The 17,108-nt window shown below is 35.3% G+C and overlaps 1 protein-coding gene across 2 annotated transcripts in view; it reads right to left on the minus strand.

Moving 5' to 3' along the window:
* Positions 1-3,804: 3,804 nt before the first annotated feature.
* Positions 3,805-17,108, minus strand: part of LOC106871460 (SWI/SNF complex subunit SMARCC1) — a 37,228-nt gene continuing 23,924 nt past the window's right edge. Inside the window, exons 13-24 of one of the 2 annotated variants that reach the window (XM_052968909.1) lie at positions 16,746-16,859; positions 16,486-16,642; positions 15,001-15,123; positions 14,435-14,756; positions 12,640-12,792; positions 12,029-12,117; positions 9,003-9,062; positions 7,776-8,054; positions 7,327-7,461; positions 7,048-7,204; positions 5,271-6,425; positions 3,805-4,075 (exon numbers count right to left, since the gene is read on the minus strand). In XM_052968909.1, the coding sequence (XP_052824869.1) occupies positions 4,002-4,075; positions 5,271-6,425; positions 7,048-7,204; positions 7,327-7,461; positions 7,776-8,054; positions 9,003-9,062; positions 12,029-12,117; positions 12,640-12,792; positions 14,435-14,756; positions 15,001-15,123; positions 16,486-16,642; positions 16,746-16,859 (2,818 nt within the window). In that variant the 3' untranslated portion in view covers positions 3,805-4,001. The remainder of the gene's footprint in view (positions 4,076-5,270; positions 6,426-7,047; positions 7,205-7,326; positions 7,462-7,775; positions 8,055-9,002; positions 9,063-12,028; positions 12,118-12,639; positions 12,793-14,434; positions 14,757-15,000; positions 15,124-16,485; positions 16,643-16,745; positions 16,860-17,108) is intronic. The other variant, XM_052968910.1, reaches the window with a different exon arrangement.

Here is a 17,108-nt window from a genome sequence, read left to right on the forward strand (position 1 = left end):
ATTTAATCTCCATACCTTCGTTTTATTTGCTTTTTTTCATTTTAAATTTGCTTTAACCCTAACCCTAGGGTTAGGGTTAGGGTTAATTGTTTCAGAATCGTTTGTTTATGTAGTCGGCGCTTAATGTATATCGGCTAAATGGACGTCAGTGATTGGTTGAAATTACAGAAATACGACAACTTTAACATGGAATAACTTATGAATTTCTTTTTTGTTTAAGAAGACTAAGAGAAAAAGATGTTTTATATGACACATTCTACCAGTGTTCCAAGTTTCAAAGTGTTTCATTAATGAAAAATGTGTCCCCCCGTTTTAAAAAAGATACGATTTTTCAATGACCTGATCCCCTATTGTCCTGACTTAACCCCATCTATCATCTGTTTGCCATCATGAAAAAACACTTGGCTGGGAACCAGTATCACAGTGATGATGACTTTTTGACCAAAAGGATGTAAGCTTCTTCACCAATGAGATCCAAGCACTGCAACACCAATGGAAGTGTGTGGACCACAAGGGAAAACTATGTTGAAAAATAAACCTCATTTGATCACATCAGAGTACCTTGGTCAGCTTGCCAACCTTCATATGATCTGGGTGACACACTGCAAATAAAACCAGTCGACATTGTTATATTTAGGAAACCAAGGTGATACTTAACAGATAGTTAGAAGGGCCTGAGATTTGTGGGAGCTTTTGCACCTCTTCTATCAGCTTCATCCACACAATCTTTGCATGCTAACATTAATGAGCAAGATGTTCTTGGGAAAGAAATCTTGCCTACTTACTCCATTTGAGGCACAAACATCCATGTCCCACCTTCATTCTTATGCTGCTCTTGTCCAGAACCACTGACTTACCATCCAGGTCTAAGAAAATCACACTTCAAAACAATGTGAATAGCTAAGCTTTACATTTGTTAGAATAATCTGAATGCTAAAGGGTTAAAATTTCCCAAGTCATATAGAAAAGTTTAAACGTGATAAACTTCTGGTGTGGTTCTCACTAGAAGTCTCCCTTGTAGGGCTTTTGATATGGTTACCACATCAAGGCCCTCACCTAAGGTAAACATTTTGCCTTTGAGTGTACATGTTCCATTAACTTCATTAATTATTTTAGGTGTTCACTGCAGAGTTGTTGTTACTGTTGGCTTTTTTCACTTCTTGTTGCTGTTGTTTCCGCTGTTCTTAATGTGTCTCCTTCAGTTGCTGTGACTGATGTTGTAGCTGCTGTTCCTTAGTGATGATATTGTTGGTTTGTCTCTAGCTGTTGTGCTTAACCCTTTAGCATTCAGATTACTCTGCTAAATGTAATGCTTATTTATTCACATTGTTTTGAATTGACTATGCAATATCTTGTAGCTTCAAGATTTTTATAATGTAATTGTTTTTATTTTTAGAACGACATGGTAGAATAGCTGTGAGAGGCAGGATGTGGCCAGTTTGAACATAAAATAGGTAGAATATTTGGGCCAGATATGGCTAGTTTAAATGCTGAAGGGTTAATGTAGTTTCTTTTCCTGAAGTTATTGTGTTGTAAGTGTTCATTTGTTGACTGGTTTCATTGTTTGGCTGCATCTTTTGGGGAGTTGTTTAACTTGGTACAACTGACCTTTTGGCAAGAGGAGGCAAACAACTTCTCTTCCTTTTTGAGTCTTTCTACAATGTGCCAGCTCAACACATTTGTAACATTTACCACCTCTAGATCTAAAGGCTTTGAAAACATGGAAGGAGCACTAACGTTTGCTTTGCATGGTTTTGTTACTGCTGTTGGTATTGTTGTTGCTATGGCTGTTATTGCTGGTGGTGGTCGTGGTGGTAGGAAGACTAGTTTCTCTGCATGTATGTGCAGAGGAAGCCATTGTTGGATATTTTTGTCTTCGTGCCACTGCCTCTGTTGATTTACTTGCAGAAGTAAGGATATTAGTAGCAGTGATGATCTGAAACACTCAGCTCTTTTCTCTCCCATCGAGCAGAAAGTCTTGAGGTGATCTATTTTGCCACACATTTAACACTTTGGCTTTCTCCTTGTTGTAACCACTTACATTTCCATACACTTTTTGAGGACAGACTTTACTGTCAGCAATCACGCCATGCTCCTCAGTCATCGCCACCACTTCAGCTTGATCCCTACGTGGTGACACACTGATGAACTGTATTTTCATTGTCCGTCTTCCCAGGTATAATGGGATTGTGATAAACACTTGGTAATAGCTATGCGCCTGGCTTCCACCTTGTTCTTACAAACAACTACTGTCCCATGTTCCTCTATCTTACAATAGACACACACATACATATATATATATATATATATACGGTGTTCACAAGGTCTGGGTACATTGAGTAAATAAAATAACATAATTAAATATAAGAAATAATAATTTCTTAAAGTATGTGTTAATCCCCATGTACCTAAACTTTGTGGACACCCTGTTTATATATACATATATATATATATATATATATATACTACAGTAGACCACACTATCTGCAGGCAGTTTTCTATTTGTGCTGGATTAGGATATTGGTAATTTTATTTCCTTTTGATTTTCAATTTGTAAACAATGTTTTGTTTTGTTTAGTTTAGTTTCTTGGTGCTTTATACCTCAGCAACTGGAAGTTTCAATCCCAAGGATGTAATATCACATTCATACATTTTTTTTTTTTGCATATACTTGCTTGTAACTAAGTGACAAGTTAATACACTCACTGCTGTTTATTAAAGCAGCAAATGAAGTTTTCATTTTGCTCTCACTGCTACTATTGTTTCTTCTTACTTCAGAAAAGCAGATGAACAGGCACCAGTGTTTCTATTACTCTCCTTTGACGTTATCTGTTACTGTCATAGTTACCACAACCGTGTTCTGAGTAAGACTATCACTTGATGAACACATGGCTCTGCTTCTTTCCTTTGTGTATTTACACTCTTTCAATTACTCGGCATTACAGTCCTAAGCACTGAATATAATTTCTTCACAAACATCCATGTTATTTTTTCAAACAAAAACAAACAATTCTGCAAAACAAAATTTAAGACCAGACTTCCTCCACTATGTGGCAGGAGGGAGAATGTCAGAAATCTCACCAAAAGAAGTGAGCTTGTTATTCTATTCAGGTGACAAAAATTTTAAACCAAATACATTCCAATATGAGTGACTGAGTTGAGATCAAGTATACCTTTCGTATGTCAAACATAATAATATTAATAATAAACAACCATAAAGTTATATTACGTTTTTTTTTTTGTTTAATATATAATAAAAAGATGACATCTTTTATTGCTGGAAGTTCTATGAACTACAGGTGACTGAAATATTGGCCAAAATGTGATAACTAGAAAATATTCACTTAACATTTCTGAAATGTTTCTGTAAACATTTAGCTGAAATTTTTTTTAAAAAAACCAAAAGATGATAACAAAAGAGGAAGATGGTTAATTAAGAGAGTAAGTTAATTGTGTTGGAAGATAGATACAGGTTGATGTAAGAAAGGAACAAAAAATGAACAATGATGCGATTGAGATGACTGATTTGTTCTTTCACTAGATAATGAATTTATAAGAGAAACTATAATGACTGTTGAAAACAGCAGCAAGACATTGAGGTGAACAAGTCCAGCTGTGGGTAAACAGTGTGATCCAGGTGATATCACTGATGTATTGGGAAAAACAGAGTTGTTAGAGATAGAAGTAGAGTGACACGATGATGAGACAGATGATATTATGATGATGATAATAATAATAATGGTGGTGGTGGTGATGATGATGATGATAATAATGATGATGATGAATAGTAGTAATATCATCACTACTATTTGTAGGAAGATTGGCTGTGACAGTAAAATAGATCAGTTTCCTAACAAAACAGAGCTGTTCCATAACTTTTAATAGTATGGCTGACAGTAACTATAAGTGTATATCTAGAAATAAAACAGTGGTATGATGAAGCTAAGGTGATTGGAAAGAGAAAAGGTGAGTGAAAAGAAAACACTGTGTGGCTTAAAGATCTATGGTTTAGGTGAAGGGGTAGCAGGAGATTGGACCACCATACTATCAGCAACATCTGTTGCAGTAGCAGCGCCTGAAAATTTAAAAAAAAAAATTTTTTTAAATCAATAAAAGAAAAATTGTTGAGAGAATGATAACTTATGTTCATTGTGTATATGGAAAGGGTACTATTATTATTATTAGAAACATATTAGTAATTAACCCGTTGCTTGTTCTGTGTATCATGTGATATACAAGACATATTTTATGAAAATGCTTTGGACAGGCAAAGTGTTAAGTAATGCTGTTACAAACATCAACTCTGCTGAAAATATGTCACATAATTATTCCTAATCAATTAAACCTTGACAAAGTAGAGTTAAATCTTTATGCTGCAAACACATTCTTCTAATATTTTAAAATATTATATGCTAATTTTTCAGACAAAAATTATATGCAAACAAAATAAGTGTAACACTGAAAATTTCAGAATAAGTTGATGCATCATGACTAATAAAATTGACCCCAGATCATTTACATCCTACTTAAAATTACATCACATGAAATGTTTTAAAGACACATGGATTCTGGGTAAAATTAAAGTTGTCTTGAACAAATGTAGTAACTGTAATTCTATCTGCAGAATAGTAGTTGTATAACATATATCTAAACAATGTGCATAAATTAGATGAAGCATTGGACAAAAGTAAAATATGAACTCTATTTCAAGAAACACAAATTAGATGAAGCATTGGACAAAAGTAAAATATGAACTCTATTTCAAGAAACACAGAGTCTAATGTTTTATACACATATATAATGATGGCAATGATGAACCACTGAACACACATCTCAAAAACTAAATATACAGAACAGGCATATATTTTATATATTGTAATTGAGACAGTAGATGATCAACAAAATAAGGTAAGGTACTGATTTGACATGGGAGGGGGTTCAAGATAGAAATAACAAAAGCCAGCACTGAAGGACACCACACTATTTTGCAACAACTATATAATGCAAACTAGTAATGCCAAATCGAAGGCTATAACAGTGAAATATGGTCTATTAGAGAACTATAACAGAGATATATGGTCTACTAGGGGACTTTAACAGTGATATATAATTTATAAAGCACTATAACAGTGACAGGTGAACTATTAGGTCTGTAACAGTAATATACGATCTGTAAAGGACTATAATAGAGAGAACATTAATTAGAAGTTCATGCAATTTAATCAATAACCGATAATTAATTAAGATATAATCTACAAGTATTATCTCACCTGGGGTACCTGATGTAGCCATTTGTCGTCCAGTTGGTGGTATTGGTGTTCCTTGTGGAGGCATACCATGACCTTGAGTGGAGTATGGGCTTCCAGATCCATGAGTGTAAGGATGTGTGTTTTGTCCAGGTGGCGCTCCAGGGTAGTTTTGTTGCGAATAAGAGCCTTGTGGATATTGTTGCGGAGGATGGCCTTGGTGGAAGTGTTGACTCTGTTGTGCAGGTCCCTGGTGATGGTATGGAGGATACTGACCTCCCTGTTGAGGAGGACCCTGTTGAGGATAGTGTGGCTGTGAAGCTTGTGTTGATGGTGGATATCCACCTGTATTACCTGCAGGCTGTGGAGAATAGTGAGGATGGCTATGACCGGTATGGGTATACGGTTGAGTGTGACTAGCCTGTTGTGGAGGATATGGATGGGGTGGTTGGTTGCCTGTATTTGCTGATCCTTGTTGTGGCATTAATGGATGGCTCTGAGAAGCATTAGGAGGTCCTTGTTGAGGAAATGGACCCTGGCCTTGTGGACCACTATGAGAAATATATGGAGACTGACCTGGAGGCATTGGTCCCTGAGGATACTGGTGAGGTGTAGAGACAGGTGGTGCCCCTCCAGCTGGTTGACCACTTTGTTGAGGAATCATAGGTGTTGGTCCAGTCCCTGGGCCAGCTGCACTGGCACTCTGAGAGAACTGACCAGGCTGTGACTGTCCTTGAGAATTCCCTGATGTTTGTGGAGGAAATGTATGAGACTGTGAGTTACTACTGGTACTACTGTTACTATTACTGCTGCTGTTGTTGTTGTTGCTGTTATTGTTGGCTGACGCAGGATTGAAATTGGTTGTATGGCTGAAGCTAGTATTCGGTACCAAAGTGGCTTGCTGACCAGCAGATGGAGTGACACTGGCAGAAGACGAAGGTAAAGCGGCTGGTGTTGACTGAGGTGGTGTTGGCTGTGCAGGTTGTGGAGTTGGTGTTTGACTGGTTGGATTAGGTGGAGCAGGTGATCCATGAGGTACATGCTGATGGACTTGAGGACCTTGTGGTGGCATTGGGGAACCATGCAGTGGATAATTAGGACCAACTGCAGCAGCTAATGCAGGGTTTTGGGAAGCTGACGAGGTGTTCTGGTTTGAAGAAGATCCAGACCCTTGGTTACCTGAAACAATGAAAAACACCTTAGGTGAGATTTTAAAGAGAGCTGAGGGATGAGTTATGACATCCTTTTTCCAAGAGCATTTGTGGTATAAGTGGAGTTAAATAGTATTAGTCAAGGATTTAAGTTGTATTACAGATTTGGTTTATTGTAAGCTTTCCTCTTGCTCTACCGTACCAGCACTTACCAAAGTGATATAATTAATGAGACAATGTACAATTTACCCTTATGTAATATGTGGAAGCCATGTATCTCCTGTATAACTAAGACACCTGTGCATGTGCCTCTATCATACTTTAAGCCTCTCATTACCTGGTATAAAGTCCCTCTCTCCCTACAACAACTCTAGAGAGGCTTTTACTTCAATTTGCAAGTTACTTGCCAACCTCACTAGTGCTGGTGTCATGAAAAAAAAAGCACCCAGGACACAGTGTGAAGTGGTTGGCTTTAGGAAGGGCCATCCAACCATAGAAATCACACTAAAACAAACAATGGAGGTTCACACAGTCCTCCAACTCATTGAATCCTATCAAACTGTCCAACCCATGCCAGCACGGATGACAGACATTAAATGATGATGATGATGATATGATAGACGTGAAACGAGTAACTATGAAATTCTTACCTTGGTCCCCTGCTGCTGTAGCTCCTTGATTTTGCTGCCGTTGTTCATTCATATGTTGCTGTGCAGCAATTTGTCGGGCACGATATTCAGCAGCTCTTATTTGGTCCATATGAAACTGTTGACGTTCTTGAAGTAACTGTTGACGTTGATATTCCAACTAAGAAAGACAACAGATAACCATAACATTTCAGAGTGCAGAGAAACTAAAGATGTCAAACAACAACAACATAATTACAATAATTAGAACATGATTTCGTCATAAACTAATGGTCAACTTACTGCTTCTCTTTCTCGATCCATGATTGCTTCAAGTTCCTCAAAATGTCTTAACTTGATCTCCAATTTCTTCATTTGAGTTTCAACTAACAAAGCAACCAGGCTTTTGATTTTACGCTCCTCTACTCCAGCCAAATGCTGCAGATTAAAACAAAACAGAAGAGCAGTTGATAAATTTTTAGCATACTTTGAAACAATGAATGCAACCACACGTTCTACACAATCACCACCCACACAACAAGCAAGAACAACATGAAAATAACACAAGGAATAACAGATATCACCACAAAGCAAATTTGATGAGATGCACGCAAACATCTTCACAGACCAGCAAACAATAATTATACACACATCTCAGGAACACAGTGGTCAGCTAGAGATGCAATGATAAACTTCTTTAGAATCACTAAAAATAATGATGATAATAATTCTAGAAAATATACAGAGTTTACCTTTGCTTTTACTGCAGCAGCTGCAAGTGCTGCAGCAGCAGCTGTTATAACATTGCCCTTTTCTTTAGGGTCAAAGGTCGAAGCTACTTTAGCAGCAACATCATTCTTGCTGTGAACATCACCAGTAAGCCCATTGTTGGTATTTTTATCATCCGCATCACTAGCATTTGGGCATGACTGTTGCTGTTTTGCAACACTACTGTCGATCTTCTCAGCAGAATCTGCAGCCAATGTTGCACCACTTCCAGATGTAGGACCACCTCTTTGTTGACCAGAATCCTGGATAACAGAACAAGGTTTGGAGATTAAAATTTAAAACAACTAAACACAAAGTGGTTTTAATGTCATCATTATCAACAATTTATATTAGTACCAGTCAAATATTTGGGTCAATATAAGCAATACCCTCCCCCAATTGTGTGGCCTTGTACCTAGTTTAGCAAATAGTTGTTATCCTTATTATGATTGTTAGTTAGCAAGAAGAGAAAGGGGTTTTGAAATTCTTTTAGACTGGTGAAATCAAAGCAGTTGATGCAGGAGAAATGTGAGTAAGGCAGAAATTGAGAGAGGAATAGTTGTGTAAATAAAGATTGGACAATACGTTTAGAGGAGCATTTGCAGAGTAAAACACAGAGACAAGATGGACAGACCAGGTGAACAAAGCAGGTGTTACGTAGCTTGCAAGTTGAGAGGAGTAGTTATAGTAAAAGCTGACTAGATAAGAAGAATGTTAAAGGCTGTTAATGAAGGAGCCTTTGCCAAAGGGATATTTGACTTTATTTTATTTTTGAGGTGATGTGATGTGATCTAGAATGTTTGAGTAGCAGCAGACAACTACTCCAATCTGGGTCGTACTTGTTTTTCGCAGAGGGTTAGTCTCAGAGAAGGAATATTTCCAAAACCATAGAGAGGAAGATTTATCATTAAGATGCACTTTTAGTAATGTTATATTTGTGACAATAACAAGAAATATCATGCAAATTGATGAGGCCTAGTATTTAGTGAGTTTGAAGTTTTGAGTTTTGAGTTTTATTCATCAGCAGAAGCAATAAAGTAGACTACAATAAAACAACTGCAAACTAGCCAATAAATTTTAATAAGTGACCAAAGAAACCAAACTAAATCCAATTACAAATTGTTAAGTCCTACCAGAATAAATGTCCAAAACATAACAAACTGCAGCTAAATTCAGTTATTTCACACACTGTAAATACAAAAATCACTTACTTCATCATCTTTTTTGTCAGATTTTTTTTCATTAGCATCAGTTTCCATAGATTCTTCAGTCTAATAAAAGATGACAAACAAATCTAGGATAGAAGCTATTTTTATAACAACATTTTTATTATTTGAGATTATCTTTACAAATAAATATATTTAAAAATTCTAAATCGTAATTTGTTCTATTTTGAGGACTGTCATGTAATTTGTTGTGGAACATTATCAGTGAATATATGGATTATATGAGCTGTGTGTATTTATGTAAGATGGGGTGTTGTTGTATGGCAGTGAATATAGAGGATGGATGAGTGTTTGTGTGTGATTTTTGATCTGAAATGCTGAGACTAAGTGCAGGTATAGCCACTGATGTATACAACAGAGACACCTAGAACTGGTATAAATTGAGTTAATAGGCAACAAATTATACAGTTTTATTTCCATACAAAATTACACTCTGCTAAATCATAAGTTAATCCTTATAATTTCAAGATAAGTTAGCACAAATGGTAAGGGGTCAGATTTAGAATATGTAGTGTAATGTCACATGTTTCTACGTTCTTATAAACTCCCTTTATCTTTCATTTCACCAGGGGGCCAATAAAATAAACACTTGCAACTTATGGATCAGTAATATCATACTGTGGAGGCACATGGCTTAGTGTTTAGGATGTTGCACTCATGATAGTAAGATTGTGGTTTTGATTTCTGGACCAGGTAATGCATTGTGTTCCTGAGCAAAACAATTCATTTCAAGCTGCTCCAGTCCACTCAGTTGACTGGTGTCCCATCCAGGAGGGGAATCTATACACCACAGAATCCGATAAACCAGCCTTATGAACCTATGACTTGGGAAGGACCTTTGATTCCTTTTGAATATCATACTCCTAAAATATTTCAACATTAATGACCAAATAGATAAGGTACTGGGAACCACACAAGAATCTGACAGTTCATCTATGACAGCAATTATAGCATTGTGCCTGTGGACAACACAATTACCGGCTCTCTTTAAGAATTTATCCCAAGATGGTTTTAATTCACTGCTGTACGTAGTGACATTGCTTGTAGTGCCAAGTTCAATTTCTCCCTCAAAAAAACCTGATTGCAATGAAACAATTTCAGCAGCCTTATGGATCCTTAATCAGAAATTGTTAGACAACAAAAATGTTTGTGCCTAATACATCATTATGATCATTCTGATTGTATTATTAAGTTTTCTTTCCTCAAAATATATTGTTGCTATTTTACAAATCCAAATGATAACTTTTGACATAGGTACAAAGCCACAACTTTTGTGAGAAGGTGATTAAATCAATACCAGTACTTGTTTGCTCATCATTTTATCGACTCCAAACTTTTTAAAAAGCAAAGTCAACTTCTCCGTAGAACTTAAATTCAAAACAGGACTAAATACCACAAGGCTTTTTACCTTGTAACTTCACCAATTTTTGTCATTTTACCCCTATTAATCATAACAGGTTGTTGTAATGACTTTTCCTTAAAATTTCAATACCAATTTCCCACATGTTCTGAGTTTTTTAACTGCTAAATATACTTGAGAAAATATCCATGCTATGGCAATATGGTTCAATGTATCCATATTTTTCTAAGAACATTAATTCTTTTTTTGATATATTAAACTAAGTGTGAATACAGAGTAATATGAAATGAGAATCATGTTTACTTTCTTACATATAACCATACTTACATCCACAACTAGTTTAAAACACAAATGCATTTCTATGGTCAATACTAGACTGCTCCTGAAAGATGATATGCCAGAGGATATGTTGATAATATTCCCCATGAAAGGAGACAAATGAAGAGATAAATTTGATACTTTTTATATGCAACCAAGCATTTCTTTACATCCATTTTTCCATGATGGCATGGGTTGGAGAGATACTTATTTGAGGCAATATTTTACAGTCAGATCCTCCTCTTCTCACTAACACATAGCTATTATTCAAGTTGAGAATCCTTTATGCCACTGTGAAGTGAGATAATAGCGAAAGCACTGACACAATACAAAATCTTCTTCCAAAAGAGTCATGTCATTCTGGGGTTTTCAAAGATCTTTTTTTTTTTGAATTCTTTTATATAATTAATAATTCTTAATCTAAAAATAATTTCTATTTGGTATGCTGTTTATATTGTGTCTCACAAAAGGAGAAAACATAAACACAAACACATGATGGGCTTCCATATCAACCATTTTCACTCACAAGACATTTGATCAGCTCAAAGCTATAGAAGATGCTTTTTCAAGATGCCACATAGTGTGATTGAACCTGAAACTATGTGGTTGCAAAATGAACCACACAACCATGCCCACACCAATGCAAGCAGACTACCATACTGATTATGATTATTATCTCTCGGCCATCAGTCATACTATTGCCCATCTCTATTACTATCAATCTCTTGCTTATCCTCTCTCGCATAGTTGCCATCACAGTCTCTTTTCCATTACCCCCTCCTCAACCACTCTCTCGCTCCAATTACTTTGTTTCTCCCATCATTCTGAGATACTCTCTCAACCACATGCTTCTTGTCATCACTCTCTCTTCTATTCACCCTTTTTTTGTCACACTGCCTTGAATGAACAGAGAAAATGTACAGTGAAGACACTTTACTCAAACCAAGGAGATGACAACTTCTCTAGTGCTGTTGCTGTGACAAAATGTATGCCCAGTACACTCTGTAAATTGGTTAATAAAACAACTTGGCCATAGAAACTAAGCCAAAAATGGAATGCACAATTGAGATGTTATTCCCAACTGTGTAGACGAATAAGAAAAGACTCAGACCACAAAGATATACAATGGATGCCTGTATGGAAAGCAGCAGGATAATGATGATGATGATGATGATGATGACAACGATGATGACCATTTTGCTGTTACTACTAATTGATAATGTGAGAGGAAAGTATCCTACTCTCACACACCATCAAATTATTCCAAGGAGTTGAGTGATGTTGAGTTTCAGGAAAATCTGTTTAATATGACTAGTATGTATAAATCTATTACCGTTCCTCTCTCTTTTTTATGGTCATCCTTCACAGCAGATTCATCTGTTTGCTTCAGAGCATCAGCTTGTGCCTCTGCTTCAGCAGCATCTAGAAGAATTTACAGAATACCAATAACAATAAAAATAATTCACAAATATAGAATCCAATAATACTGACAATCTGGAAATATCATAAAAGGATTCCTTGATTTGAACAATGAGCAACCTGCCTGAAACTACCCCTCATTTTATGATACAAACTTCTTGCTATAATATGATCAAAATTAAAGCCTTCAATCAAAATTTCATTTTATAATAAAATTTTTCATAATTTTAAAAGATTAATTGAAATAAAGACAGTGCATTTCAACAGAAATATGGTAATAAAAGGGTTAAAGAAAACTGTTTGATCTATTAACTGTCACAGTTTTAAAAGTGAACATTTTTATATATAAAGTAACAAATGTTGTAGTTCTAGCAATAAGAAAGCAAAAGTTGAACTTCAAACACCAAAGTTGTTAGTCTTAAAAGTAACATTATTTAATAGTTTAAGAAAAAGAAATAGGACAAACCTAGGCCGTGATCAGATTTGAGAGAAAACAACAATAACAACATTAAACATTTAACTCACCTGTCTCTTCTTTAGTTGTGCCTGCAATACCACTTCTGTCTAACCCAAAATTGGCATCAACATTCTTGCCTTCTTTGATGGCTTCTTCAACTACTTTCATATGAGCATTAGTGAGAGCTGGTGGTACTTCATCTTTCAATTTGTTGAATTCAGCTGAAAATTATAAAACAAAATTTCCCTAATTTCAATGGACCAAAAACAAACTATTTTTCTTCCAGGAAACCAAAGGAAAGTTGTTGAAAATACGAAGAGATAGGGAAAAACGAAACAAACTATGAACAGAGAATTTCATCCAGTAAAGCAGGAATAATACAATAAATCTTCATTTCTTTGGAAAGTGTGAACAAGAAAAGAGGTGGTAGAAATTAGTTTCAGGTATCAACTTAAATAAATCATGTTTATTTAGGTAAGAAATGAAAATCGATTTTTTTTTTGTTTGTTTTCTAACTGATAAGGAAAAGGATGGGACTAAATTTAAGATACAACAAAATTTACTTCTAGCACAAAGGAAAATATTCTATAATTTAAGCAAAGTTGAATCAGTCAGTTAATACCTATGGCCTTTATTTGAGTAATATCACTGTATTATTATTTTACTGTGCTATGTAAAAAGCACTCATGCCAGTGCGACATGGAGGTACTCAAGCAACACCACATTAAAAGCACTCAGCACACACAGTAAAGTAGTTGGCATTAGGAAGGGTATCTAGCCAAAGAAACCATGCCAAATTCAGATTGGAGCCTGGTGCGCCTCTGACTTGCCAGCTCTAATCAAACCATCTAACCAATGCCAGCATGGAAAAACGGATGTTAAATGATGATGTTGATGATGATGATGAGATATATACATTTACAAGAAAAGGGGTGACAGTGATTTCAAAGTTTCAGCCTACTAGCCTTCATTGAACTATGGTACATTAGGGTTCATCTTAGCTTTATCTAGTCTCTGGTAAATTGTTTATTTAGAGTACACAGAATAATTATTAAGTTTAGTACATGCATGTCTAGAAAGTAGATGTATGGGTGGGGTGATAGAGAAGGGTTGGCAGTAAGAATGTTTATAGAGTGAGTGTTGATATTACTGGTTTTATTGTTTGAAGTTGGAGATGTGTTACAGAGCTCCAGCAAGCATGTGTAACAGAGCTCCAGATATAGTACATGAGGCCGTTAGTACAGAAAGTTTCACAGAAAGATATAAGGAGAAAAGGTTAATTGGTGAGATGCATTGCAGGTGTTTGAGTATTGTTGATGTTATGTGATTTCTATTTACAAAATACTGTTCTGTTAGGGTAAGAGCAATAAAAAATGTATTCCATCCAATGAGGAATAAATATCATTTAATGTACACAGTATAAAGACAAGAGTTACTAATAGTTTCTTGGTGTGAAGACAAGTGGCTAGGCACATTATAAAAACTTGCCTAGTTTCATGTCTTCACAGACAGAGACTATTAGTAGCTCTTATCTTTAAATCGTATACTTCAATGATATATGTGTGGAGAGGGAGAGAGTGATAACACAATGTGTGTGTGTGTGTGTGTGTGTGTTTATGATGAATAATTTACTCAATGATGAATATTTTATTTCAATCATCTGAAGCGACTTTGGCTTCTTAGATCATCTTTTGCCAAAGTGTCAAGTAGACAAATTCAATAAAATATAAATTTAAAAAACAACAATCATAAAAAAAAAATCATCAAATTCCAGAGATATTCCTACAAAAGATATTAACATCTAACCATCAGAGTCAAGCTAGTCAGAACAAAACATGAAAAAGAAAAGAAAAGAAAACTCACTTAGAGCTGCTTTTGCTGCTGCTGAAGCAACTCTTGTATCAACAACAGAGGCTAGGAATGCAACAGTTGACATAACTGGGTTGCCAGTCTGTGAAAATGGAATTGGCTGATATGCCAAAGGTCCCATGTTACCAAAGTCTTCTTCTAAATAAGGGTCTTCAATAGGCAATCTGAGAAACTGCAGAATACATTCATCCTGCGTGCGACTGCCTACATGTTCTGCTACTTTATTCCAGTCATCTTTATACATTTCCATAGCTTCCAGTAAAAGAAGTAATTCTTGATCAGTCCATTCTCGAGTTCTGGTAGCTGCACCTTTATCCTAGAAAAGAAAATAAATTATTTGTTTTCCTTAAGGTAAAAATGTTGAGATAATGCACAGATTCAATTAAAATCTGTGACCATCATAAAGATAGAATGGAAATTAGTGTTCGTTAAAATATCAGCGAAGTACTGCAGTCATTGCAGTAATGTAATGCACACTTATAACAATTTCTATTCTTTAGAATTTCTAGTTCAAAACCTTAACTGCCAACATCTAACAAATCTGAGAAATTTTTCGTTACCTTCAATGCTTTCTTTGCATACAGGTCAGTTCTCAATCCAAAGCTGGATATATCCTTCTTGTCATCAGCATCTTTTTCTTTATTTTTATCATTGAAGTTCACAATTTGCTGAGCAGCAGATGGCTACAAAATAGAATCCACATATTACAAGGATTAGAAAAAAAAATAGCCTGTATACATGACTTTACCATGACTTTACCATGACTGTTCACAGACTTAACATTGCTTTTAACATGACTGTATACTAACATGACCTTAATATCACTGTATATTGTGTTCACATGACTACATACCAAGTTCACAAGACCTTAGTATTACTGAATGTTGACTTGACCACCATGTGACAGTATATAAAATTCACCTAACCTTAACATGATTGTCTGTACAGTTCATATGAAAGAATAAGGTGAAAAATAGGGCAGAGTGATAAACAGAATGAGAAAAGCTAGAGCATTGTATCTTATTTAATATCTTTATCAACATATTTTTTCTAGAACCACATTATCACCAACTTCATCATTTCAGTTTCTCAATGCTTCCATAGATTCACAACACTATCACCAATTAGCAGTTTTATCTGTGAGACCCAGCTTTATCACACCTGACATTCCCCCACCTCTTCAAAAGTTTCCTCTAGTCTACATTTAGGATGCCACAACCACTACCACCACTACGTTTTTTATATTTCTTTTAATTCAACATTTTATGCTAGCATATATGATCTTTACAATTTAGTACATTTTCATATCATTGGAATACACATTCATGACCATCTAATCAGCAGTCAAACAATACCTCATGACTGAGTGGTTAACACTAGATAAAGACACTGAACTCTTAAAATACTTGCACTTAAATGCAGATTAGAAGAAACTCTCCCCTTCCAATATTAGAAGTAATAAAAACTGAAGCTTTTTTTCTTTCTATGCTGGTATATATCTCAGCATTTTGTTGCCTATTCTGTGAGGCCTCAGCAACTACAAGTACCCTTCTCCAGTAGCTTAGGTATTTTTTTTTTTTTATAATCCCTTCACATCACTTCACCAAGCCAGTGCAGGTTTATTCTAGTGCCACAGTTAATTGCTTTAAAGTTCACCTCTCTCTCTCTCTCTTTCTCTTTCATGTAGATCAACATACACATCTAACTCAGCTCAATTCTCTGCACATCTTTCAAATTCAAAACTCACATCTCACCATGCTCCAACATTGCATTTCTTACACATGCTTCAAACATTCTACTTTTTCATGATAAACTTTTCTCTTCAAGCCAATATGCTTAAATAATAATGATGTTATTTTACATGTTATTAAAGTTAATTATTACCAATAAATATTGTAGAATAATGAACAGTGCTTTTTTTTAAAACAAAAATAACTATTCCTTGTAGCTCTGTCTACAGTAATGTAGATAGAGAAATGAAGTATCCTACTCGAATCCAATATTACCTCAGTAATTTGCTATTCTTAACTAAGTAATAAGCTTACCTGAACTGTTTTGGCAGGATTGACTGGCTGCAGTCCTGATGGAGTATCAGCAAGTATATGGAAATGAGAAGTTGGAGGAGGTCCCATGGGTGTCGGTCTATTATCAGCGTCAACTTGATAATTGATAAGGCCCCATTGCTCAAGGAAAGCATGAACTCTGTAAGAAACAGTATATATTTTATCAGATAATTGTTGAAAAATTCATCATTTCATAGATAATGATATCAATACTTGAATAACAGAAAAATTGCCATATTTACCTCATAATTGCACACACATCTCCGGCCAAGTTACGTCGACATGCAGTACTGGTAAGATATTCCTGAGGGTTCAGTCGATAAGTATCGATCATAAAATTACGATAGGCCATAAAACTGTGGAACAATGACAGTAAAACAAACACAGTTAGGGGAAAATCATATTTTCCAGAACTATTTTTGAATGAATGACAACATAGGACATACTGAAATATATCTTCTATGTATATGAATATAAAATTATAGTCCCCATATATATAGGAATACATATATAGTGTCAATAACATGTGAATACAGAAATACAGTGACAATATATGTGTATATAGATAAATATATATATATATATATATATATATATATATATAT

The sequence above is a fragment of the Octopus bimaculoides genome, chromosome 6 (genome assembly GCF_001194135.2).
Source record: "Octopus bimaculoides isolate UCB-OBI-ISO-001 chromosome 6, ASM119413v2, whole genome shotgun sequence".
Classification (NCBI taxonomy): domain Eukaryota; kingdom Metazoa; phylum Mollusca; class Cephalopoda; order Octopoda; family Octopodidae; genus Octopus; species Octopus bimaculoides.